Raw genomic sequence first — 26,945 nt, 5'->3', positions numbered from 1 at the left:
ATCTATCCTCGACTGCTCAGGGAGACGAGAGGTGAAATTGCTGGGCCTCTGACGGAAATCTTTGTCGCTTCTTTGGACACGGGTGAGGTCCCTGAGGATTGGAGGATAGCGAATGTGGTCCCGTTGTTTAAGAAGGGTAGCAGGGATAACCCAGGAAATTATAGGCCGGTGAGCTTGACGTCCGTGGTAGGGAAGTTGTTGGAGAGGATTCTTAGAGACAGGATGTATGTGCATTTAGAACGAAACAATCTCATTAGTGACAGACAGCATGGTTTTGTAAGAGGGAGGTCGTGCCTTACAAATTTGGTGGAGGTTTTTGAGGAAGTGACAAAAACGGTTGATGAAGGAAGGGCCGTGGATGTCGTCTATATGGATTTCAGTAAGGCATTTGACAAAGTCCCACATGGCAGGTTGGTTAAGAAGGTTAAGGCTCATGGGATACAAGGAGAAGTGGCTAGATGGGTGGAGAACTGGCTTGGCCATAGGAGACAGAGGGTAGTGGTTGAAGGGTCTTTTTCCGGCTGAAGGTCTGTGACCAGTGGTGTTCCGCAGGGCTCTGTACTGGGACCTCTGCTATTTGTGATATATATAAATGATTTGGAAGAAGGTGTAACTGGTGTAATCAGCAAGTTTGCGGATGACACGAAGATGGCTGGAATTGCGGATAGTGAAGAGCATTGTCGGGCAATACAGCAGGATATAGATAGGCTGGAAAATTGGGCGGAGAGGTGGCAGATGGAGTTTAATCCGGATAAATGCGAAGTGATGCATTTTGGAAGAAATAATGTAGGGAGGAGTTATACAATAAATGGCAGAGTCATCAGGAGTATAGAAACACAGAGGGACCTAGGTGTGCAAGTCCACAAATCCTTGAAGGTGGCAACACAGGTGGAGAAGGTGGTGAAGAAGGCATATGGTGTGCTTGCCTTTATAGGACGGGGTATAGAGTATAAAAGCTGGAGTCTGATGATGCAACTGTATAGAACGCTGGTTAGGCCACATTTGGAGTACTGCGTCCAGTTCTGGTCGCCGCACTACCAGAAGGACGTGGAGGCTTTGGAGAGAGTGCAGAGAAGGTTTACCAGGATGTTGCCTGGTATGGAGGGTCTTAGCTATGAGGAGAGATTGGGTAGACTGGGGTTGTTCTCCTTGGAAAGACGGAGAATGAGGGGAGATCTAATAGAGGTATACAAGATTATGAAGGGTATAGATAGGGTGAACAGTGGGAAGCTTTTTCCCAGGTCGGAGGTGACGATCACGAGCTCAAGCTGAGAGGGGCGAAGTATAACTCAGACATCAGAGGGACGTTTTTTACACAGAGGGTGGAGGGGGCCTGGAATGCGCTGCCAAGTAGGGTGGTGGAGGCAGGCACGCTGACATCGTTTAAGACTTACCTGGATAGTCACATGAGCAGCCTGGGAATGGAGGGATACAAACGATTGGTCTAGTTGGACCAAGGAGCGGCACAGGCTTGGAGGGCCGAAGGGCCTGTTTCCTGTGCTGTACTGTTCTTTGTTCTTTGTATTTAAGACAGTGGGGGCGATTTTACCATTTTGATTCTAAGTGCTGAACCTGGGTGCAATTCAGATCCGACTTGGAAACCTGTTCTCAGGCGCACCAATGCACACTTAACCTGAAAAAAAAATCACAAGTCTGAATTGCGTTGTGGGCGGGGCTTATCGCACCCAAAATGCTGCTGCTCCGATCAGAGCTTTGAACTGCGCGTGCGCAGTGGAAGAAAAATTTGAAAAACGCTCCCCTGTTACATCGCTCCCGGGCTGCAAAAAGTGGATAAAGCAGCTGGGAGCAAAAAGCGGGAGCGATGGCCCCCACAGACATTGCCCCACTCCCACAACATAGCTTCCCCCCTTATCCATCACCTCCCCCCTCCCCACTACCCAGACCGAGCGTGACCCCCTGCCCCTTCCCCCCCCAATCGATTGCCCAGAGTGGCAGCAGATACCCCCTGTTCCTGCCCCCCCCCACCAGAGATACATCGAACCAGCCTCGTCCTCCCTTCCCCCCACCAGAGAATGATCGGGCCTCCCTCCCCCCTAGCCCTGCACCACCAGAGAGCGATCAGACATGCCTCCCTCCACCCCTTCCCCCCTCCCCTCCCCTTCACCACCACCGATCTGAGTTAGAGTGTCGCTGGAAGCTCTAAACTTACCTCTACAGAAGCCGGTGCACCCGAAACAGACCTTTGCTGAGCATGTCTGTTTCGCGCCAAATCTAGACGGGCAAACACGATGGTAAAGGGGGGAATGCAGGCAAGATTGGGCGTCCATCTCATTAAGTCAATTTAAATGCATGCAAATGGGTCACGGCCATTTTCGGGCCTTGGTAAAGTGGACATCTGCGCGGACACAGGCGTGGATCCCGCTAATTGCCTCACGCCCGACTTTACCACATTTTCGCGTCCGATGATAAAATCGGGCCCAGAGTGTTACAAATACCTAGTCCACAGTAATATTTCAGAGATAATTTTTAGTTCTGGGGAGATTAAATTTTAACTGGATAAAAGCTTTGACAAAGGATCATCTGGACTCGAAACTTTTCTCAGCCTTTTCAGCCCTTCTCTCTTACAGATGCCGCCAGACCTGCTGAGATTTTCCAGCATTTTCTCTTTTGGTATTAAATTTTAACTGTCGGAAATGGGATAAATGTAACTAAAGCAGCTTGAAACTATTACATTTAAAAGGCTGGGGCCATATTAACCTAAGGAGTAACAGTTAAAAGGTAAGCTCATAAAACAGCAGGCGGGCTAACTTTGCTGGAGATTTGGAGAGGTGCCTGCACTGCTTTCAAATAAATGCAGCCCAGAGAGGTTCAGGGAGTCCTGGAAGGCTATGTCATCATGGAGATAGATGGAGCTTAAGGAAGTTTTACAGTTTCAATTTATCTGGTGGGCTTGCTGGGAGAATGTATGTTCTGCAGCAGAGAAAAATGCCAACCCAAAAGTGCTGCTGTTAGCATTCTCCAGACAGCAAAAGTGTTGTTGTAAGCTGGCTCTGTGTAGTTGGGGATCAGGAGTAGTTCCAGGCATCATTTAATGGCTCTGTGTAGTAAGGGCTCGGGATAAGTCCTGGAGAGCTGCAAAGGTGGCAGGAGGTCACTGGCTCCCTACTGGAAAGGGTTAAGGTTCAGAAGAAGCCCTGGGAGCCGTTTATACTTTGACATAGCTGAGGAGATTGGAGCTTCGTCAAACCCTGGGGAAATGATAGCCCAGTGAAGCTAGCGGGCTATTAAGGAGCTGAAATTGCACCAGTAGGTAGAGGCTGGAGAGCACACTTAGCAATCCAGGGGAATAGTCTCTTCAGAAACATGACTGAAACCCTGGGAGGTGTGCAGTCATTTAGATAGTCCAAGTTGAATCTGCTGTGAGATAATTCAAAGACTTGAACTTCTAAAGTGTAAAGTTTGGAGTCCCCCACAAGAGAGGCAGAGTTTCAACAAGATTGGTTGACTCATAGGGAGCAATCTTACCAGAATTTAGCAAAGTGTCAGGGTCTGACTGAAAACCGATGTGTTTCTCATCAGATAAACAGACTGGTCTTCTCTCCAGATCTTTTGACACTCTTTTAAAAAAAAAAACAGGTGGGTATGTTCCACATTGTCATGTTGAGGGGCAGAAACCTAAACATGTCGGCAAAGCCCAGCTGTAAAGGGCGCCCCAATCAGGCAAAAAGATAATCTCCCTTCCTGGACTCGAGACTGATTTTGCTGGCAAAATGGGGCCAGAAAAATTGAGAGATGTGAGAACCTGATTTTTCACACCTTACCAGCTCGCCACGCCAATTGACCGGTATGGCGAGCTGATAAGATCCCCTGAGATCCCGCCCTTAGTTTCGTGGCATGGCATGGCAATACTAAAGAGTGTAGACAGAAAGGTCTAAGACTCCCTCTAGCTGAAAATGATGCCAGTCTGCTGAAGAAATGAATATAAAGAACTTATGTTTATTGCTCTGAAGTTAAAAGTAATAGTGAATTTCAGGTTAAATACAATAAATATTACTCTCTTTTCTTTTTAATAACTTACAAGGAAATCTGTCTGCGTCTTTTACAGTCACAGCACATAAACAGTTAAATACATTGAATTTGCAAACATATCCTTGTAAAAACCTGTTGTGGTCAAACGAGGAGTGGGAATAGAGGGAAACCATGCTACCGCTCCTCACCTGATTGCAATGGTGTGCAAGACTATTAATAACTGGCACGCATTTCTTGAATTCAGATTTCAAACAGTCACATTGAGAAATACGCAAAAGCTAACATCCAAACATATTTGAAAGAAAAGCATTGTATATATGGAATGCTTAATGTCTTTCTCTCCTCAGAGAATTAATTATCCTGATGACAAAAGACTGTTATAAAAGGAATCAGCAAGCATAGCTCTGAACCGAAGCATGAACAATACAGCAGTATTTACAAGTAGTTGTATTCAAATAGTTTGAATGAATTAGATTTTTGCTGGTGGCGATGTAGGAGACAGAACACAAAACCACTTCTTTCATCCTCACAGACCCCATGTAACCTCGCTTCCTGCTAAGATCAGTTCAGTCTAGAGGTTAACTTGTAGATGCTTAGGATAGGTTTTCTTACCATAGAATCAAAAATAAAAAGCTACTTCAGACTTCATTTGGGGGATTAATATCACAGATAAAACAACATCCGGTCAGACACTTTTATATCCAACATCAAGATTCAATAAAAGTGAGTTCCGGTCAAAATGCATACAATTATTATTAACTTCACTACATGCCATCTTGTTAATCAGAAGGCATTATCAGATTAACATGTAGTTGTGTCCCATATTTGTGTAACTGCATTATTACGTATGTTGTAATACACAGAACAAAACAGCTATTTACACAAGCAAACACAAACTACCTTCAGATAAAATCTCAGTCCTGCTATTGCCCGAGTGATGGCTGTTCTATTTTGGTTACAAAGGTGAATCAGAGAACACAGCACAATACTGGCTTTCAATCACTGGTTAATGGTTTTCTAATTTAACTAAAACAGAAGAATACGGTCACGATGTTCAAAATGATTTCTTATTAGCATTTTTGACTTAAGCCATGCAATTGACGTAATTTAGCAGATTTTACCTTTCACTGTTCTGAATGGCTGACCAACAGAAAGTATAACTTTTTGCATGAATGCTGTCGTGCCAAGCTTTTTTGCAGCTAAGTGAACATTTTATCAATAAACAAATGTACAGGTCAATTTATTCCCTATTATTTTTGATAACCCTTTAATAAATTACATATTACTGTTCAATACGTGTATTTATTTCTTTAACAGGATCTATCTATAGTCTAGGTTGGTATCAGAGCTGTCCAAAGTTCAACAGGCCCCAACTGGCAAACTGCATGGCAATGCGTTGCCAGATTTAAAGGCAGCAAACAATGATCCCAAATCTCAGTTAGGCCTCAGACAAGCAGGAGTATGCACAAAGTAATCACTCTGACCTGCCACTTGTTACCTGCGTTTAGGTACAGGTCCAAATTCTCAGTCATAGTATCTATAAACAGTGCATTGTTCAAAAGTGCTTAAAAAAAGTGAAGGGCATCGGCAATATAACAGTCGTTAAGAGCACTAAATTACAGGTGTATGGTTTGCCTCACTGGTTTGTATGTGTAGCTGCAAGACAGGCTACTAAAGAAACTGCAGAGTGAAAGACTGATCCATAATTCATCCCGACTGGAAACAAAACGAACATGCTCAAGTCTTGCGCCTTTTTTGAATCACCCAGGAGCTTGGGCAGCCTATAGTCCCCCATTGCACTGCCTCGGCCAAAGTCAAATTGCCAACCAATCAGCATGCTATTCTCCAAAAGTAATATTTGAATGCATCTACAAAGGACACCTTCTACCCACCACTCCACCAAAATCTCATGCTGTTCAACGTACCATATGCCCATTACTCACCCATCAGTGATCACATCATTCAGATATCCTATCTCACCCTCATTGGATGGACTCACCCAACTCTCAGTTTCTACAGAGTTCCACTTATCCACTTATGGCAAGTGCATGACCCAAAAACATTGCAACACACTTGCCATTTCTTTCTCTTGTAGGACAAGGTGGCCCATTGACAGAGGGAAGAGCAGAGGAACAGCGAGAAATAGGCATGTCGGCACCAAATGGGCTCTCTGGAGGCAATGATGGTCCACATCAGAGGGCCGGCTGTGACAGCCTGTTGTATCCAGCATCACCAAGAACAGTATGTTCCTGCCTATGCCCCATCTCAAATCCCACATTGCTATCGTTTTTCTATCTGGTATGAGAAGCAATTTGCTTTCCACAGCCTGGCCAGCCAGCATGAAGCTACAGCCTCAGCATGAAGCTACAGCAAATCTCTTATTTGATCTTATACTTAGTCACCAATTCAGATACTCAAACAGGTGTAGCCAAGCCAGAAAGGAAAGGATAATTTTTGTTCCAGCTCATGGAATGCAAGTTTACAGATGAGTTCTACTGCAGAGGGGTCAGTGTGCCAGAGAACGTTTACAGGTATACACAACTAGATCCAAGATGAATTGGTAAGCCTGCCACACAGCTTTGTCACAGTCAATGAACATGGAGGAGTCTGGCTCCAACTTGGCACAGGACTTTACACAGAGCTTGGAGTCCATCCTTTCCAGTGCAGAAGTGGGGCCAATTCCAGAACAACATTTGCCATACCATCCATGATGGAGCACCTAATGCCCAACAGCTCAGCTTCCAGTGCAGCACATATGGAAGCTACCCAATCAGGGTAATTTTCCCGTTCTGTCTGCCATGGGAATCGTAGTGGGCGCGGAGCGGACCATGGAAAGGTTCTTTGACCTCAGGCGGGATTTTCCGGTTTCAGGGCGAGCATGGCTGGAAAATTCTGCCCCATGTCTCAGCGCTACAGCTGAAGCACAGACTGAGGTCATGAGAGTCATATTTGATGCCACACAAGCTCAGATTGCTTCTATCTACCAGTACTGATGTTCAAAGGGTTATGCAAATTTTCATAGCAGTCAGCACAGTATTCCAACATATTACTAGGACTGTCAAGGCACTGCCCCAGGTTACAAGAAGCACAAATCAGTCCTCTCTCAGGGTGACGGTATTCATCCTTCCAGTACTGCCATTCCGCCAATAACTATGCTGTTGCAGCTCAAGCTTTCCTGGTATTTGCAATCTTCTCGACTGTTAGTCAGTAGCTTTTCACCAGCTCTGCTGCAACCACTGGGGTAGCACTGCATAGGAGCACTAGGCCAGGCAATGGCAACAGCAAGGCAGGCACTATGAAAATGCACCAGCCCAAGTAACGTGCCCATCATCAAATGTGTTGCTGGATAGAGCTTTTATGGAAAACCCTTTCGTTGGTGGCTTTTATTTCAGGATTTTGGCCAAGAGGATAGAATAGCTGTAATAGAATGATGGATTAAATGTTCACCGACGTGAACTTGGGAAATCGGCTCAAGTGAATACTGGACAACCCAGGCAGTGGAGCCAACATGGCCCCAATTGTAGACATGCTGTCTATGCAATATTGGGATCCAAAGGTGAGTCATTAACTAGTTTCAGAGTGGATTTCCATTGCCATCCAGTTGCCAGCCTTTGGTTCTTCATGGTGGGCCAAATATGGTATACTTGATTGATGCAGGTTAAAATCTTCCTGAAAAATCCATGATAATTAAGATTTTCTATTGAGAGCCCTCCTCCCTTCTGCTCATAACATCCCCTCTGGTGATGTAGTGGCACTTTGCTGGACTGGTAATCCGGAGACCCAGGGTAAATGTTCTGGGGATCCAGATTCAAATCCCACCAAGGCAGATGGTGAAATTTGCATTCAATAAAAATCTGGAATTAACAGTCTAATGATGACCTTGAAATGATTGTCGATTGTCATAAAAACCGGTCTGGTTTGCTAATGTCCTTTAGGGAAGGAAATCTGCCACCTTACATGGTCTGGTCTACATGTGACTCCAGATAATTCTTAATTCATTTGTGGGACATGGGTGTTGCTGGCTGGCCAGCATTTATAGCCCATCTCTAGTTGCCCAAGAGCCGTGGCTCTAGAGTTGCATGTTTGCCAGAACAGGTAAGGACGGCATATTTCCTTCCCTAAAGGACATCAGTGAACCAGATGGGATTTTCTGACACTCAACAATTATTTCATGGTCATCATTAGACTCTTAATTCCAGATATTTTCTATTTAATTCAAGTTCCACCAGCTGCCATGGGAGGATTCGAACACGGCTCCCTGGAACATTAGCTCATTTTCTGGGTAATAGTCTAGTGATAATACCATTAGGCCATCGCCTCCCCTGCAATGTGGTTGACTCTTAAATGGCCTCAGCGGTGGGCAATAAGCAACACCCACATCCCCCGAACGAATAAAAAAAAGTAAAAGTAACTTAAAAGCACCTCTCCTGTTGGATGGTTAATCCTTTAAGTCACATTACTGTGGGGGAGTGCTTCTTGCAGCTGAATGAATGTTTGGCTGCAAGGATTTAAGAGAAGGTTTTAACTGGACCTGCAGGGTATAAAATGGTAATTATTCATCAAATCAGCATTAGAGTCTTTGACATCATAATCTGCCCACCCTGCAGGCTTCTGGTGGTACACACATAGCATGCCCATGCCAGAGCCCTGCAAGTGAGGGCCTGTTGCGCAGGCTGCCAAATGTGGCCCAAAGTACTCTGGACATCTTTTTTTGAATTCGGGTTTTCCATAGCATCCATGGCATTATGAAGCTCAATTTCATGACTCTAGTATTTTCGTACCTTGTCACATTTCCAAAAAAATTAAAGTTCCTCATATGCAATGAAATCACAAACAATAATAAGAACTGTAATCAGTTAATCGAGTACTCTATTTACCAACCTAAGTGTGCTGATGCAGCGTCCCTCTACATTTTAAACATTCCTAATGATTTTGTCCCTATTGTATTATCTAGCAGATTATTCCAAATATTTATCACTCTGAATACAGATGCCCATACTTTATATTTTTCAAGCATACTTCTCACTCACATTTATATTCTCTAATTAAAATTGGTTGGCACTATATGTAACTCAAGAGTAATTAGTATTGTCTGCCAAAGTATATTAGGAAAGACAAAGAAAGCTTGCATTGTCCATCTTGGCTGGGAATTTACCCAGTGGCAATGGCTCCCATCTAATCATTGGAAAGTCAGGGCAATCTGACCTCAGCTGGCCTTGTAAGACCCAACTGGATGTTACAGTCCCCGGATAATTTATTGCCTGCAGTCGGAGCCTTTTCTCCTTTAAAAGGAGGATGCCGACACATTCTCCCCTAACCCCCAATCAGATGGCTGGCAGCTCTTCAGCTTCAGCAGCACCACCAGGAAAGGTGCCGGCAGGGTATTCCGGTGGTCTCCTCATGTGGCAAAGTGCCCACCAGCTGCTGGTAAAATACCAGTGGTGGCAGGAGGCAGTCCTTACGTAACCCTCGATTGCCTTTATTTGGCCTAGAGGTGGGGAGACCACATGTCTCCTTCCAAAATGCCAGAAAAAGCCTCTCCCACTTCAACAGATTTTATGCCTGCTTCTTCTCCTTCCAGCACACTCCCCGAGATCCTGTAAAACCCAGACCCATGTTAGTATCAGTTTGAAATGTTTCATGTTACTATGCAATTCCTAACAGGACCACTGTGGTTCACGTGTTCCCACATACGGTGGAGAAAATCTCATTTACATACAGGAACAGGAACACATTTGCTAATCCCACTAATACATGATTTTTCACCTCTACACACAGCTTCAAGGTGGCCACCTAGAAAATATACAATTCAGGCATTCTAAAAACTCAAATGTGCCCATTCTTGATATGATTCACAAGGAATTCGCGCAGAAGTTAGGAGAGGTTCCTATTGCGTGCCTGCAATACATCAGTGGGGATAAACCTTGTCAGTCAGAGACCAAGGCACACAATTCAAAGAAAGAATATAGTTTGCCAGATATTTTTTCTGTCATACGTTTTATATGATTACTTTCAGTTCTTTCCCTTAGAAACCTTCCCAAGGTTACACAATAAGGTACATTTCTAACCTTGCACTCCCAATGTAAAGCTACAGCAATAAATACCACAAATTTAGGTGCGTGCTGCACATGATCTTTTGACCATTTAATCTTGATATCTTGCACACTGCACACCTAAACTTGCAGTATGTGCTTCGGACAGGAAAGGCTTCCTGCTAGAAGCACAAACCATTCTTAAAGATTTTTTAAAAAATTAGATTGGAAAATTTGCCGTTCAGTTTACTGAATATCATCTGACCAGTTTATCTCTAAACGATCCTAACATTTATGTCAAGTTTATCTGATCTCCTCTTAATTGCTTGTCCTATCAAGGTTCAATAAATTGCTGACTGATTGCAAAACGCTAAGTTTGTACCGATTGTGCAGCCCAATATATTCCGTGCCTTACCCTATGGAAAGCTGTTGTAGCCTAGACACACTTCATGCCAAAACAGGTTCTCTGATCTCTGTCTCATTTCTTGCAACTGATAAAAATTTAAGAACATTCTGCACTGCTACAAACCTGAAAGATTTTAATCTTTGTTTTGGCAAAAGCAAATACAATAGCTTTCCACTTCAATTTGCAATCCATTAAACATGTGTGACAGCGCACTATTCCTGAATTACATTCCTCTCGACTTCCCGTCGATTTACACCCGATTGGAAGACTCAGCAGGCACAATGAAAAAGAGATGCCAGACATTTCATTGTAAAGATCTCTAGGTAAGGATAAGTTAAACAACCGGCCTTACCTCTACAGCAAATTCACCACAGTGCCATCAAAACCTCTAGGTATGCTGCCATCACTTTAAACTCAATTTCTTCAATGGCCAACTCCTAAACTCACCTTTGCATAAATACTAACTTGACATACATTGTCCCCAGAATAGCCAATTTAAAATCTTAACTTCACCTTAAATCCTATATAGTCTCAATCTACTTTATCTCTATAATTTAAGTGTTAGGTTCCCTCCATTTCATTGAATGCTGTGATTCTAGCCTTCAGTGCATCTCTATCTTGGTTCCACCCTCAGGGCAGACCCAGACTCAGCCCTACTTTCTAGTGTCTGGGAATGCATCTCTTCAATCCAAATCTTCAGCCACCTCTGAACACCCTCAAAAAAGCTCAGTGCTCATTCTCTCTTTCTCTGAAGAACATCCAAAACCCCAATTAAATACAAGCTGTTGTTGATTGTGTTTTATATCTATACTCATCCCCTTTTCGATTACAACAACAATTTTACATTAATGCAATAAATATCTCAATGCATTTCAAAGTAACATTATGGCTGGCATCTTATCACCCTTCACTGCGACGGGATTTTCCCATCCCGCCACAGTGAACGGAGATTTGACTGGCCGCCAAATTCTCCGACTTCACAGCAGCGGGAGCATGGCATGAGCGGCAGGCAAGATCGTGCCCATAGGGTGGTATTTGATAGAGGAGATGGGACTCTAACCCACCTGCTTGAGAGCCAGAGAGAGCCCTTTGCCAATTTTTTTTTTTAGGGAAGGCACACCACATTATGCTACTGAGCTGGACAATGGCTGGCCTGTCCTGGGATCAAGGACTCGGAGGATGGAAGTCCCACCTGCCAACGGTTGCTGGGTCAGTAACGGCCAGGTGGGGGTTACTTTTCTCAGTGGGTCCTTCTTGACCACAGGATCTCCTTCTTGGCCTCAGGTCCCTCAACCAGGCACTGAGTTCCTTTGAATACGAGACCCCCACGCTGGGAGCCGGCAAACAATCTGCACCCCCACCCTCAGCACCCCCTCACCTCAACCCACAATTGGATTAATATCAGCAGCAATGGAATGAGGCCCCTAAATGGGCATTCATTCCCCACTTGAGGGGTTCAATTGGCAGCAGGATGCAAAAGGCCATCCAGGGGTCTTCCAACCACAAAGCCACCAATCTTGCAACAGGGGACAGCAATAGATACAAATTTGACACTGAGGCACAGAAAGAAATGTTAAAGCAGATGAGAAAAAGGTTTAATCAAAGAGTAGGTTTTAAGAAGTGTCATCAAGGAGTAAAGGGAGGGAAAGAGGTAGAGACATGTTGGGGAGGAATTTCAGAGTCTCAGAACTTGGCAGCTGAAGGCATGGCTACCAACAGTGAACTGATTAAAATCTGAGATGCTCAAGAGATTGAAGGAGTGCAGACACCTCAGACAGTTGTAGGGTTTGAAGAGATTACAGATGTAGAGAGGGATGAGACCACAAAGGGATGAGGATTTAAAACTGAGACATTTTATAACTGGGAGCCATTTAGATCAGTGTTCTGACATGGGTAGCAGAGTTTTGATGACCTCAAATTAACCGAGGTTGGAGTATTTGAGGCCAGCCAGAAGTGCACTGTAATAGTTAAGTCTACAGATAAAAAAAGACATGGAAGAGGATATCAGCAGCAGATGAGTTGAGGCAGCTGCTGAGTTGACTGAAGCAACCGATGTGAAAATAGCTGGTCTTTGAGACCATCTACAAGATGCACTGCAGCAATCCACCAAGGCCATTTGCTCTGAATTTCTACAGGTATCCTTTTTCCTATACTTACAAAGCAAATGCTGTCAGACCTGGGAACAGTCTACATGTTTAAAGAATGCACTTCTCCTGACTCCATGAACTCAGAGGGGGGGATAGGGAGGGAGACTGAATAGCTACTCTGAAGGCCAAGGTCATGACCACAGATTTTTGAGGCTCAGCAAAGAGAAATTTGGAATGGACTCCTAATCAAGAAATATCCTTTTTCACATGCCACATCAGTTATCACAGAAAATTAAGGTGACAATATTTACTTTGAAAAAAAGTACCTCAAAACTTAATTTTCTTTCCTCATGTAGTTTCAATCTTCACAGGGGGAACAACATAAACTCTCATTCAGTAGGACCTTGGTCATGGAGCTCATAGTAAAAACAAAGGAAAAGAACCAATGAATCAGAAACACTGGGCATGTGCCCAATGGAAAACAGAAGTGCCATGATGGAAGCAGTTGAACCTTTACTGTGTGGTTGAAAATTTGCTTTTCACATTTAGCTTCCCACTGATGATTTGCAGCCATGGAACGGATCTGGCCTGAAGCTCGAGCTGTCTAAAATCAGAAATCGCATCTACGAGGTTTTATAGTGACCTTTCGTAGTGTTGAATATATACTGTCCATACAGACATCAATTGTGAAACTTAATCTCCAGCAAAATGGTGTCAGATTAATCCTTTATCAGTCACTCAGAAAACTTCCAGATATTGACAGCTATTTTCCCCCAGAACAATTAGGGGCAAAGCAAATACAAATCAATATATGCTGTAATTAAACATATAGAATTTGAACTTACCTGAACAGAGTATGCCCTTGTGCCGAGCACACGAGAAGTCATCACATTCACAGAATGTCCCATAAATGCTTCCAAACTCGCTCTCATAGCAGGCACACTGGTTACAGCTACACTCCCCTCTGCCGCTGCAGATCGGCTTTCCCTCTGCTTCACGGCAGAATGTCTGGAATACATTACTTTTTTCTCCATCCTGGCATTCACAATTGGCTCCCAGAAAGCCCGGATCACACTTACAGATCCCACACTCATAGGTTCCATTACCACTGCACTTGGAGCTGTTGGCTTGCATCTCTGTTGTACAGTCACAGTTACAAACATAACCAACAGTTATACCCAGAGAATCCTTGAAGCCAACTGGCTTAATGGTGAAGCTATTTCTGATCTGAGCCTCTGGGCAGCTCCTGGCTTCCACAGTGACATCAAAAGACACCTGAGTAGAAAGAACATTACTAAAGACAGCAATACTATACAAAGGTCAAAGGCACAGCAAAATCAACATGTTTGCATATAATTATCTTCCTCACTTCTAAAGCAATGTTCTTGGACAGTGCTTCATGAGGAGTACACAAGTTCAGCGAACATCAAAACTGTGTAGTCCTAGATTTATTGTGGCAGATTATTTACAAGGAACGACACACAATATTGCAATGTACCTCAAAAATATCTCCTCTCGAAATAAAATTGTTTTGTTTAAAAAACAATGGGAGATTTTTCTGTCTGTATAGATTTTTTTAAACTTAAAAAAGATTGACAGACAGTCAAAATGTTTCTCTTGTCCACCTCTGAGCCAACTAGATCCTGTTGAATACAAGTTTTGCTGAAGCCTCTGGATGGGAAGCTAAGCCATCCAAAAAGTTATGGCACTTTCCTTAAACGTGCAGGTCAGGATCTGATGATGTCTTTGGATCCTGGCTGCAATTTTAACTTGAGCATAAGTAGGCAAGTCTCCCAAGAGTTAAACTTGCTGCAGTGGCTGAAGCTAACTAAAACAGCAATTGCCGTTAGCATTGAAGCAGCTGCACTTCCAACATTATCTTTTTACATTTCAGTGTACATTGTGCCAGCACTTCTGCCCTTGTATTATATTGACTGTTCTGTCTAATCCTTTATTCATTTTGGTAAAACACATTTACACATGCTCAATGAAGGGCAGGCAGCGTTAGTTTTTTTGTAAATTATGGATTTTCACAGCTTTTTCTAACATGTACTTTAACATTGTCACTGCTGTCTTTACCCAATATAATTCATTCTAAACCTGGGAAATTGAATAGTGGCATTATTTTAATCTGAATTTTGTTCATTTGGATTGTAGCGAATCAAAGTACTATAGCACAAACACAGCCTTTAGCATCATTACACTAAATCCATTCTGACATTAATGCAGAATTTGCAGCCAACCATGAAAGAATTTTGATTTGCTTTAATACAACAAGCCAAGGCTGCATGCTCCAGTTATTCAGTGCTTTCATTATTTTATTGAATAGCTGTAGGAGAGATTAAGAAAGGTCAGAAGTACTAATATTTACCATCTATATTCTAGGGATGAACAGGCTTTGGAATTTATATTTCTGGTACTGTAGGCAGCCTTTGATCAATCCCTCTGCATGTGCAAACTATCTCCACATTTCCAATATCACATTCCACTCTAAACTCTTTGAGCATGTTGCCTCCCAGGTCCATGCTCAATCTGGTTTCTTTCCGTGCCACAACACCAAAACAGTAAGAATCAAAGTTACAATCAAGTTGTGACTATGACCATGAAGCACTATCTCTTCTCTGCCTTCTCAATTCCCTCTGCAGTCTTGAATCATACCATCCTCCACCAATAACTTTTCTCCATTGTAGCATTCCTGCACCAAACAGGCTGTGCAAAAGAAGTGTTCCCTTTAAGAATCGCTAATGTACAACCATGTAGCCATTTTAAAGGGACTGTGCAATACACTGCGGAAATTAGAGGGAACATTGCTCCACTGTCTAGCTCAGTAGAATTGCTCTCATTTGGTTCCACTGTTACGTATCCAAATTGTAGCCAGAACCAACTCAAATAACTGCCACTCTTCCCATCCCTGCACTGTTAACTTATGCTGTCACCTCTTTCTTGTTAACATTCGACCCCTTAACATGCCTCCTTAATGAGTGCACCCTCCCACCCATTCACACGTGATCGGATGTCGTCCATGGCTCCCTGCAATCTTCCCCCACCTACCCAGATTTCTCCAACCCCTTGTATTCTGCTCCCTTCCTTCTCCAATCTCACTGGCACATTCCGCTATCCACCCTCTTCCCCCATCTCTCCAGCCCTCACAATCTACTTTCCACCCTCCTTATTGTGGTGATTGTCCCTTTAACAACAATCACGAGCAGGAACTGTTGTTGATTTTTCTCCATCTGGGGCTATTTGCATAACCCCACCTACACTTGACCAGTTAAGACAGTGTCAACCAGGGATCAAATCATTGCCCTTTTTGTTTTATCTGCAGATCAATGCCATTATTTTTACACTGAATTTAAAAAGTAACAAAGATTTCTAAACTCAAATGGATCTTTGCTTTATCTTGCTTTTAGCTCTACTGCTTAGGGTTACTTAGAAAAAACTCAGCAGATCAAATAAATTTTCAACAAGCGAGGTAAAAGAAACATTGCATAACTTCTTGTATGTTGACTTACAGGGTGCACCTAACACTTCTCAAGTTCCATGTTCTGAATCAACAAAAGGAAGCAGCACATACTCATGCAATAAAAAGGAAACAAGAGTTGAAAGTAGCACTTATTTTTTTAGATTTACGAGGTGGTCTTTAAGATCACTGAGCTTCACAAGCTGACTGAAAGTTATTTCTAACACTTTATTTCAGTACCTTGAGATGCATTTACACAGTCTGCTAAAGCAAACATAAGATTAGTCACATCATTAACAGTGAGAACTTAACATGAAGGTCACTTAAATTTGCAACTCCATTTGAAACTACTCTTAAATTTTGTTGTTTAATCTGAATTATCTGTTTATTTGAATTGAAGTTATGAAAAACACTTCCCATGTTCTTTTTATATTAAAACTGTTAGTCTGATCTACTGGATAATTTAATTTTAATTTGAGGAAAAATGTTGAGTACAGGGGTTGAATTGGTCCGTTAGAGAACACCTACTCCACTTTACAACACTAGCAAGCAGAGATGGTTGTAGGAGCTACCCATTGTTTGGAAAACATTTCATTTTGGAGGCATCACAATGTTGGCACCATGTATTTATATCAGTCCTTTAATAAAAAAAGGTGTATTTAGTTAGAGGCTCTGTAAATTTACTATATAGTTTTTAAAAGAATGGCTTAAAAATAGAACAAAACATCTTATCCATCACACTGAATGATAATCGACCACTTACTGTGTCTCCAATTTTAAGGTCACCGCATTTTCTAACTCCAGGGCGTGAAACTCCATCCTGACATGTGGCTGTCAAGGAAAGATTGATGTCTTCTGGCTGGTTCCCCACTGTTAATTCAACCTTAGACCGAATACTCTAGATTAAGACAAATATTAAATAAAATTATTACATATTATGAATACATTCATATCAGTTTATTCAACATGATGGCAACTGATTATCATGCAACAAAAACTTCCTTATATCAGTCTAACGTCTAAAATTAGGGCTGGCAATGTTTGACTTGCAGTTATTTTTGGTGCAGGTGTACCAATGGCCACAGAAGAAGTGCCAGTCTAGAGCCCATATATAAGTCAGAGATAAGGAGTTTCAACAAGGGATTCAGGAAGTCAGGAGAAGGGTTAAAGGGGATGGTTGGTTGCCTTTTGGGGGAGGCACTTCAGAGGGGCCCAAACAAAAGTCCACACAGCTAAAGTTGGCAGGCTTCCCACATGGCCAAGCGTGGTGCGGAGCGAAGCAACCAGTACTGTCAGTACAAAAAAAAGACAGCGACTATTTGTTTAACTCCCTTAAAGAAATTGGACGAGGAGCCAGGCAAGGGATCCAAGTCATTCGCCCTAAACCAGGTCCAGCTAAGCAAAGTGCTTAACTAAACAAGGAGACCTGGGAGTATATAGGCAAAACTCAGGTGATGGTGGTAGGGCAGTGAAAAAGGCATATGGGATTTTGGATTTTAGAACCAGACTTAGGACAGTATTTTCCCATCCTGATGCAGGCCCTGTGACAGACAGGCTTTAAAACTGATGGATGGCACCCAAATCCAGGATTCCCACCCCCATTCTGGATGCTGGCAATTTTCAGCAACACAGGATAAAGGGATGGGTAGCAAGCTGCCATCCCAACATTGCTTTGCGGAAGTGGGCATTTCAGACTTTAACAGTGGGTGATGCAAATCAAAACAGCATGAGCTTTCATGGACAATGGGTGAATTATGATTTGGAGGTTGGAACCATATGATAGGAAAGTACAAAAGATGTTGCCTGCATCACACGTAATTACGAAATGCTGTAGCACTAGTTATGTATGTCTTTGCTAGAGTGGGCCATGATTGGGCCTTCATTTGAAAAGGTAAACGACCAGTAAACAATTTGTTTGCCAGGATGTTACTTCAGTCAACTGGCAAACCGACATGGGAAAGAACAGCATTGTGAAAGTGGAAAGGTATTTGGATGCATCATATTTTATCCACTGGATAAAGTGAAAATCTGCATTCTACAACATTCAAAGGCTAGCCCAGATTGAATTCAGAGCTGCTGGTGTTAAATGTCCCTATTGCTTTCATGTTCTCCTTTAAGTTCATCTCAGTCATCTATTTAGCTGTTTCAAAGTTTTGACACATAGCTAAGCTTTTCATTAAATGTTTGAAGTTAGTCTCAGTCATTTGTTTGGCTGTTTCAAAACATTCAAAGGATGGTTGAGCTCCTGGCTGTGTTTAAAGGCTCTAATGGATTCTCCACAGGAACAAAGAACAAAGAACAATACAGCACAGGAACAGGCCCTTTGGCCCTCCAAGCCCGTGCCGCTCCTTCGTCCAAACGAGACCACTCTTTTGTATCCCTCCATTCCCACTCCGTCTTAAGATAAGTCTTAAACATTCCCAGTGTGTCCGCCTCCACCACCTTGCCTGGCAGCGCATTCCAGGCCCCCACCACCCTCTATGTAAAATATGTCCTTCTGATATCTGTGTTAAACCTCCCCCCCTTCACCTTGAACCTATGACCCCTCGTGAACATCACCACCGACCTGGGGAAAAGCTTCCCACTGTTCACCCTATCTATGCCTTTCATAATTTTATACACCTCTATTAAGTCTCCCCTCATCCTCTGTCTTTCCAGGGAGAACAACCCCAGTTTACCCAATCTCTCCTCATAACTAAGCCCCTCCATACCAGGCAACATCCTGGTAAACCTCCTTTGTACTCTCTCCAAAGCCTCCACGTCTTTCTGATAGTGTGGCGACCAGAACTGGACGCAGTATTCCAAATGCGGCCGAAACAAAGTTCTATACATCTGCAACATCAGACCCCAACTTTTATACTCTATGCCCTGTCCTATAAAGGCAAGCATGCCATATGCCTTCTTCACCATCTTCTCCACCTGTGACATCACCTTCAAGGATCTGTGGACTTGCACACCCAGGTCCCTCTGCGTATCTACACCCTTTATGGTTCTGCCATTTATCGTGTAGCTCCTCCCTACATTATTTCTACCAAAATGCATCACTTCGCATTTATCCGGATTGAACTCCATCTGCCATTTCTTTGCCCAAATTTCCAGCCTATCTATATCCTTCTGTAGCTTCTGACAATGCTCCTCACTATCTGCAAGTCCTGCCAATTTTGTGTCGTCCGCAAACTTACTGATCACCCCAGTTACACCTTCTTCCAGATCGTTTATATAAATCACAAACAGCAAAGGTCCCAATACAGAGCCCTGCGGAACACCACTAGTCACAGGCCTCCAGCCAGAAAAAGACCCTTCCACTACCACCCTCTGTCTTCTGTGACCAAGCCAGTTCTCCACCCATCTAGCCACCTCCCCCTTTATCCCATGAGATCCAACCTTTTTCACCAGCCTACCATGAGGGATTTTGTCAAACGCTTTACTAAAGTCCATATAGACGACATCCACGGCCCTTCCCTCGTCAACCATTCTAGTCACTTCTTCAAAAAACTCCACCAGGCTAGTGAGGCATGACCTCCCTCTCACAAAACCATGCTGACTATCGTTAATGAGTTTATTCCTTTCTAAATGTGTATACATCCTATCTCTAAGAATCTTCTCCAACAACTTCCCCACCACGGACGTCAAGCTCACCGGCCTATAATTACCCGGGTTATCCTTCCTACCCTTCTTAAATAACGGGACCACATTAGCTATCCTCCAATCCTCTGGGACCTCACCTGCATCCAGTGACGAGACAAAGATTCGCGTCAGAGGCCCAGCGATTTCATCTCTCATCTCCCTGAGTAGCCTTGGATAGATTCCATCAGGCCCTGGGGATTTGTCAGTCTTTATATTCTCTAACAAACCTAACACTTCCTCCCTTGTAATGGAGATTTTCTCCAACGGTTCAACACTCCCCTCCGAGACACTCCCAGTCAACATTTGTGAATACCGACGCAAAGTATTCATTTAGGATCTCCCCTACTTCTTTGGGCTCGAAGCATAATTCCCCACTTTTGTCCCTGAGAGGTCCGATTTTTTCCCTGACAACCCTTTTGTTCCTAATGTATGAGTAAAATGCCTTGGGATTCTCCTTAATCCTGTCTGCCAAGGACATTTCGTGACCCCTTTTTGCCCTTCTAATTCCCCGTTTGAGTTCTTTCCTACTTTCTTTGTACTCCTCCAGAGCTCCCTCCGTTTTTAGCTGCCTGGACCTAACATACGCCTCTCTTTTCTTTTTGACCAGTCCCTCAATTTCCCTAGTTACCCACGGTTCTCGAATCCTACCCTTCCTATCCTTCTTTTTTACAGGCACTTGCCTGTTCTGCAGCCCTAACAACTGTTCCTTAAAAGACTCCCACATGCCAGATGTGGATTTACCCTCAAACAGCCTCTCCCAATCAAGAGCTGCCAATTTCAGCCTAATCCCACTAAAGTTAGCCTTCCCCAAATCCAACACCTTACCCTTGGGACACCACTCATCCTTTTCCATCACTATCCTAAAGCTAACAGAATTGTGGTCACTATTTGCTACATAGAAACCCATAGAAACCCTACAGTGCAGAAGGAGGCCATTCGGCCCATCGAGTCTGCACCGACCACAATCCCACCCAGGCCCTACCCCCACATATTTACCCGCTAATCCCTCTAACCTACACATCCCAGGACTCTAAGGGGCAATTTTTAACCTGGCCAATCAACCTAACCCGCACATCTTTGGACATGTTCCCCATCCGAAACTTTGAAGACCTGACCGGGCTCATTCCCCAGTACTAGGTCCAGTATAGCCCCCTCTCTAGTCGGGCTATCTACATATTGTTCCAAAGAACCCTCCTGTACGCATTTTACAAATTCCTCCCCATTCAGAGTCCCAGCTCTCAGCGATTTCCAGTCTATACCAGGGAAATTGAAGTCTCCCACTACAACAACCCTATTTTTTCTGCACCTATCCAGTATCTCCTGACATATCCGTTCTTCCACTTCCCTTGGGCTGTTGGGGGGCCTGTAGTATACCCCCAACATAGTGACTGCGCCCTTCCTGTTTCTAAGCTCCACCCAGAGTGACTCGTTACACGACCCCTCTGAATTGTCCTCCCTCTGCACCGCTGTAATATGCTCTCCAACTAATACCGCTACTCCCCCACCTCTTTTGGCCCCTCCTCTGTCTCGCCTAAAACACTTGTACCCCGGAATATTCAGCTGCCAGTCCTGTCCCTCTTTCAACCAAGTCTCTGTCACCGCAACCACATCCAAATTCCTCGTGAGCATTAAGGCCCCAAGTTAGTCTGTCTTACCTGCTACGCTCCTTGCATTGAAGTATAAGCACTCCAGACCTCCAGGCCCAGTGAGGTCGTCCTCCCCCAGAGTGCTCTTCTTCTTTGCCAGCCTTGTCCCATCCCCAAGCTCGTCCCCAGCCTCTACACTTGTAGACCTAATATTTTGATCCCCACCCCCCTGCCATACTAGTTTAAACCCCCCCGAACTGCACTAGCAAAACTCCCAGCCAGGATACTCGTGCCCTTCCAACTTAGTTGTGACCCGTCCTTCTTGTACAGGTGCCATCCTCTCTTGAAAACTTCCCATTGATCTAGGAAAATGAAGCCCTCCCTCCTGGACCAGTCCTTTAGCCAAACATTCAATTGTACTAACTCCCTATTCTTAGCCTCACTGGCACGAGGCATTGGGAGCAGCCCAGAGATGGCCACCCTGGAGGCCCTACTTGTTAGTCTATTTCCCAACACCCTGAATTGCTCTCGTAGGATCCCCCTGCTCTTCCTATCTACGTCATTTGCACCAGGAGGTTTTGATGATACAGTTGTTGTTTTGGAATGTCTTTATGAATGAATGGTTGGTTGACTTACAATCCACCAATAGAGTCTGCTCGTCAAGGGTTGTTGACAGCTATCCAGGAGAATGTGAACTTGTTCATTTTGACAGATTTTTAGATCAAGTAATGTTCATTCACCTTGGCAGATCTGTGGGCTTTCAAAGACTTCCAAATGTTTTTCAGCTGGCACAGACATAATAAGCCAAGTTACCTCTTTCTGTACTCCTACATTTTCTATGATTCTTGTGTGTTCTGTTTATTGTAGATACTGGGTGAGCAGGTTGGGTAGAAAACATCCTTTCCAGATGCATCACAGCTTGGATGGCTCTTGCTCTGACTAAGACCACAAGAAACTACAAAGAGTTGTGAATGTATCCCACTCCATCATACAAACCAGTCTCCTGTCCATTGACTCCATCTACACTTCTCATTACCTCGGAAAAGCAGCTAGCATAATCAAGGGCCCCATGCACATTGGACGCATTCTCTTCCACCTTTTTCCGTCAGGAAAAAGATACAAAAGTCTGAAGTTATGCACCAACCGACTCAAGAACAGCTTCTTCCCTGCTGCCATCAGACTTTTGAATAGACCCATCTTATGTTAAGTTGGTCTTTCTCTACACCATAGCTATGACTGTAACACTCACATTCTGTACCCTCTCCTTTCTTTCTCCCCAAGTACTCTATGAATGGTATGCTTTGTCTGTATAGCGTGCAAGAAACAATACTTTTCACTGAATACCAATACATGTGACTGTAATAAATTAAATCAAATCGAAGAGGAGGAATATAGTGTAGGTGAAAAGAAATAGGGTAGAGGCAGATTCAATTATGGATTTCAATTAACAGGGAATTGGATAAGCACCCTAAGGGAATGCTTCCGCAGGGGTATGCGGAAAGGGCAAGGGTGTGGGACTAATTCGCTAGCTTTTTCAAAGAGCCAGCACAAGTAAGATGCAAACATTAATACCTGCAGCCACACTCCATCCTGTCTTGGAGCTGTATCGCCATTCCTTCTCTGTCACTGGTTCAAAATCCTGGAACTCCTTTCCTAATAGCACTGTGAGTGTCCCTATACCAGTAGTTCAAGAAGGTGGTTCATCACCACTACCTCAAGAGCAATTAGGGATACGCAACAATTGCTGGGCTAGCCTGCAATCTTTGCAACTCACTGAGACCAAGTAATTGGAATTTTATCTGAAGAAGTGTGAGGTAAATCATTTGGGTAAGTCTAACTAGGCAAAGGAATACCATTTATATAGATAATCTGGAGGAGGGGACTGAGTGTAGGGTAACAAAGTTTGCAGACGACACAAAGATAAGTGGAAAAGTGAATCGTGTGGAGGGCGTAGAAGGTCTGCAGAGAGATTTGGATAGGCTGAGTGAGTGGGCGAGGATCTGGCAGATGGAGTATAACGTTGACAAATGCGAGGTTATTCACTTTGGAGGAAATAATAGCAAATTGGATTATTATCTAAATGGAAAAAAATTGCAACATGCTACTGTGCAAAGGGACCTGGGGGTCCTTGTGCATGAGACGCAAAAACACAGTCTGCAGGTGCAACAGGTGATCAAGAGGCAAATGGGATGTTGGCCTATATCGCAAGGGGGATAGAATATAAAAGCAGAGATGTCTTGCTGCATCTGTACAGGGCATTGGTGAGGCCGCAGCTGGAATACTGTGTGCAGTATTGGTCCCCTTATTTGCGGAAGGATATATTGGCCTTGGAGGGAGTGCAGAGAAGGTTCACCAGGTTGATACCAGAGATGAGGGGTGTTGATTATGAGGAGAGACTGAGCAGATTGGGTTTGTACTCGTTGGAATTTAGAAGGCTGAGGGGGGATCTTATAGAGACCTATAAGATAATGAAGGGGCTGGATAGGGTAGAGGTGGAGAGATTCTTTCCACTTAGAAAGGAAGCTAGAACTAGAGGGCACAGCCTCAAAATAAAGGGGGGTCAGTTTAGGACAGAGTTGAGGAGGAACTTCTTCTCTCAGAGGGTGGTGAATCTCTGGAATTCTCTGCCCACTGAAGTGGTGGAGGCTACCTCGTTGAATATGTTTCAATCATGGATAGATGGATTCCTGATCGGTAAAGGAATTAGGGATTATGGGGATCAGGCGGGTAAGTGGAACTGATCCACTTCAGATCAGCCATGATCTTATTGAATGGCGGGGCAGGCTCGAGGGGCTAGATGGCCTACTCCTGCTCCTATTTCTTATGTTCTTATGTTCTAATACACAATAAATGGTAGGAGACAGAGAAGTGTAGAGGAATGGAGCAACCTTGCAGTCTATGTCCACAGATCTCCTTAAAAAAAAGCAGGATAGGTAACTAAAATGGTTAAGGATGTTTCATATGTCACTTTCCTTTAATAACTGTGGAGCAGAATATGCTAAAACTGCAAAAAAAACTAGGCCACAGCTATGGTGCTGCATACAGTTCTTGCCACTGCATTACGGGAAGGGTGTGATTAGACTAGAGAGAATACAGTGGAGTTTTAGACGGATGTTGCCAGGACCAATGTTCCTTCCAAGATAAGTGTGTACAAGGAACACCAAATGCAAAGCTATAGAAAAGTATACCAGATAATAGGACTTGGAAGGGTGTCAGAGGTGCTTCACACACCGAAGACATGTGAGACTGTGACAAGTTACAAATTGTCTGGATTGACATTCTTTGGTTTCTGTGCAATGCCTGATAGTAATAACTACTAGTTTTCTCCACATAAATAAAGTCTTTGCTTTGCCGAAAGTGGAGATTGTCAGGATGTAAGAATGCAAAGGTTTTATCTATTGTTCTTGTTTCCAACAATATGAGTAGTACTATGTTTCACAAAAAACTCGTAACATCTCAGTTATTGACATGGCAAATAGAGAATTTTAAGAAATGGTAGTTCTTGCTGACAGTTGAATCCTTTCACTTTTCACTGAATCAAGAGCTGGCTGACTGAACACCGCTCACTGATAAAAAACGCAAGTTCAAGGTCTGTAAAAACAAATAGTAAGTTCAATCCCAAATTTCTGAATACATGAAACTCGTTCAAAGACACTAATCCATAGGTGAAGCTTCAGCCTCAGCTTATTCAGGCGAGATGACCATAAAAGTTTCACAAACCAAGAAAGTGGTGCTACATTTCATTAGCGCAGAACAAAATACCACTGCGATCGAGACTACCAAAGAGCAAGAATATCTGCTTGGAAATGTGCTGATCATGCAGCTTTCCAAAGCAGACTATTTCAGGCTTGTAGCAAAAAATATGTATGTCTAAGCAATATTCAAATGGAAAAAAATAGTGTTTACATTTCAGAAACATTTCAGTATAACAATATGCATGGATGAAGCACCATTTGATTTTGATAATAAACTCAAATCAACTTACACTGTAAGCATTGACAATCAGCTGAATGATATTGTTTGAATCCTTGTCAAGAATTTCTACAGTTGTTCCAGGGATCAGAGCAGTAAAATTCTTCAGAAATAGAAACAGAAACATAATTCAACAAAAAAACAGAAACTGAGAACTATAAAGAAGATAAATAAAAATACATACAATACCTTGTAAAGTATGTAATGGGACTGAGTAACAGCAAATATCAAATTAATGTTGTTCTCTGTCAACTTCTCTCCAAGTAGTGCCAGCGATGGGTAATCCTGAAGCCAAAATAAGAAAAAAAAAGATCAAAATACATGTTCCATCCCTAGCCAGTACATTGCCCCACAGTCCCAAACAGCATTGAATATGGTTATTCACAAGCAGCTGATACAATATTACAGGCTTACTCAGAGCTGTTCCTTTTCCCAGGAGAAGCTTATTTTACAAAAATTCTGGATAATCAAAGGAAACCATTCACATCTGTATTTCACGTTATATCACAAGTGTGAGTTTTACATCAGTTTTAATTAACTTCTACTCCTTCACTGTGAATAAAGCAGCCACTTCCCATTTCCTTGACTGCAGGCTGACACTCAGTACTGTTCACCTGTCCTGTGCTACTTTCTTTCTCTCTTCTCCCTTTGCATGGAGCTGTCCATTCTCAGGTTTATCAGTCTTGCGTCTATTTGGCTTTCCCTGCTCTTTATTTCAATTTCCTTTCAGAGAACTCTCCAAAAACGAACAACAGGACCTATAAATGATACCGAGTTTCCCACCACAATGAACAAGCATGAACAAAATTCCACTGACATCTCATCATCAACCAGTCCATCTTGTGCAATATGGGACATCATAAAAAAAACCTGTTTGAAGGATCACAGGATCGAAAATTAAAATAAAAAGTAGCATGAGCAAATCCACATGTAAAGTGGTGATGTATTTTAGAAAGTGAAGGTTTTGTGACGCAGTCGAGATAATTCATCTGCATGTCTCACTCATGGCTTGCAAGTCCTCATGCCATATGATCACTTGTTAAATGGCAGAACAATTCTTCATGCATTCTGAATGTACCAATGATATATTTTATTTTAAAATGGCAATATGAAATAATTCCTAGAGGTAGCTGATTATCAGGAGCTGGAGACATTTCAATACAAGCCTACACAGTACAAACAGAAGTACACATCAGATAATACTGATTCATGGAATTATAAAATACATTAAGAAAGGTTTTGCAAGTTGCTGCAACATATTAAACATAATTAATTCATAAGTGGAACGAATGTTGTGGAACCGAAAATACCTCCTTGGAACTTCACATGTTTTTATCATTAGTTTGGCATTTTGTTTTAAAAGGAAACACATTGGGTTGAATTTTAATCAATGTTAACTCAAACACAACCACATGCATTATACGTGTTAGGATATTCAAAGAACAAAGAACAGTACAGCACAGGAAACAGGCCCTTCGGCCCTCCAAGCCTGTGCCGCTCCTTGGTCCAACTAGACCAATCGTTTGTATCCCTCCATTCCCAGGCTGCTCATGTGACTATCCAGGTAAGTCTTAAACGATGTCAGCGTGCCTGCCTCCACCACCCTACTTGGCAGCGCATTCCAGGCCCCCACCACTCTCTGTGTAAAAAACATCCCTCTAATATCTGAGTTATACTTCGCCCCTCTCACCTTGAGCCCGTGACCCCTCGTGAACGTCACGTCTGATCCGGGAAAAAGCTTCCCACCGTTCACCCTATCTATCCCCTTCATAATCTTGTACACCT

The 26,945-nt window shown here is 43.2% G+C and overlaps 1 protein-coding gene across 1 annotated transcript in view; it reads right to left on the bottom strand.

Moving 5' to 3' along the window:
- Positions 1-26,945, bottom strand: part of itgb5 (integrin, beta 5) — a 123,628-nt gene that overhangs the window by 54,245 nt on the left and 42,438 nt on the right. The window contains exons 7-10 of the mRNA XM_078228209.1: positions 25,350-25,445; positions 25,174-25,263; positions 16,739-16,873; positions 13,361-13,790 (exon numbers count right to left, since the gene is read on the bottom strand). Of these exons, the coding sequence (XP_078084335.1) occupies positions 13,361-13,790; positions 16,739-16,873; positions 25,174-25,263; positions 25,350-25,445 (751 nt within the window). The remainder of the gene's footprint in view (positions 1-13,360; positions 13,791-16,738; positions 16,874-25,173; positions 25,264-25,349; positions 25,446-26,945) is intronic.

This window comes from Mustelus asterias, chromosome 14 (genome assembly GCF_964213995.1).
Source record: "Mustelus asterias chromosome 14, sMusAst1.hap1.1, whole genome shotgun sequence".
Classification (NCBI taxonomy): Eukaryota; Metazoa; Chordata; class Chondrichthyes; order Carcharhiniformes; family Triakidae; genus Mustelus; species Mustelus asterias.
Note: the sequence above shows the minus strand (reverse complement) of the source record. Positions and strands in the feature narration are given on the sequence as shown.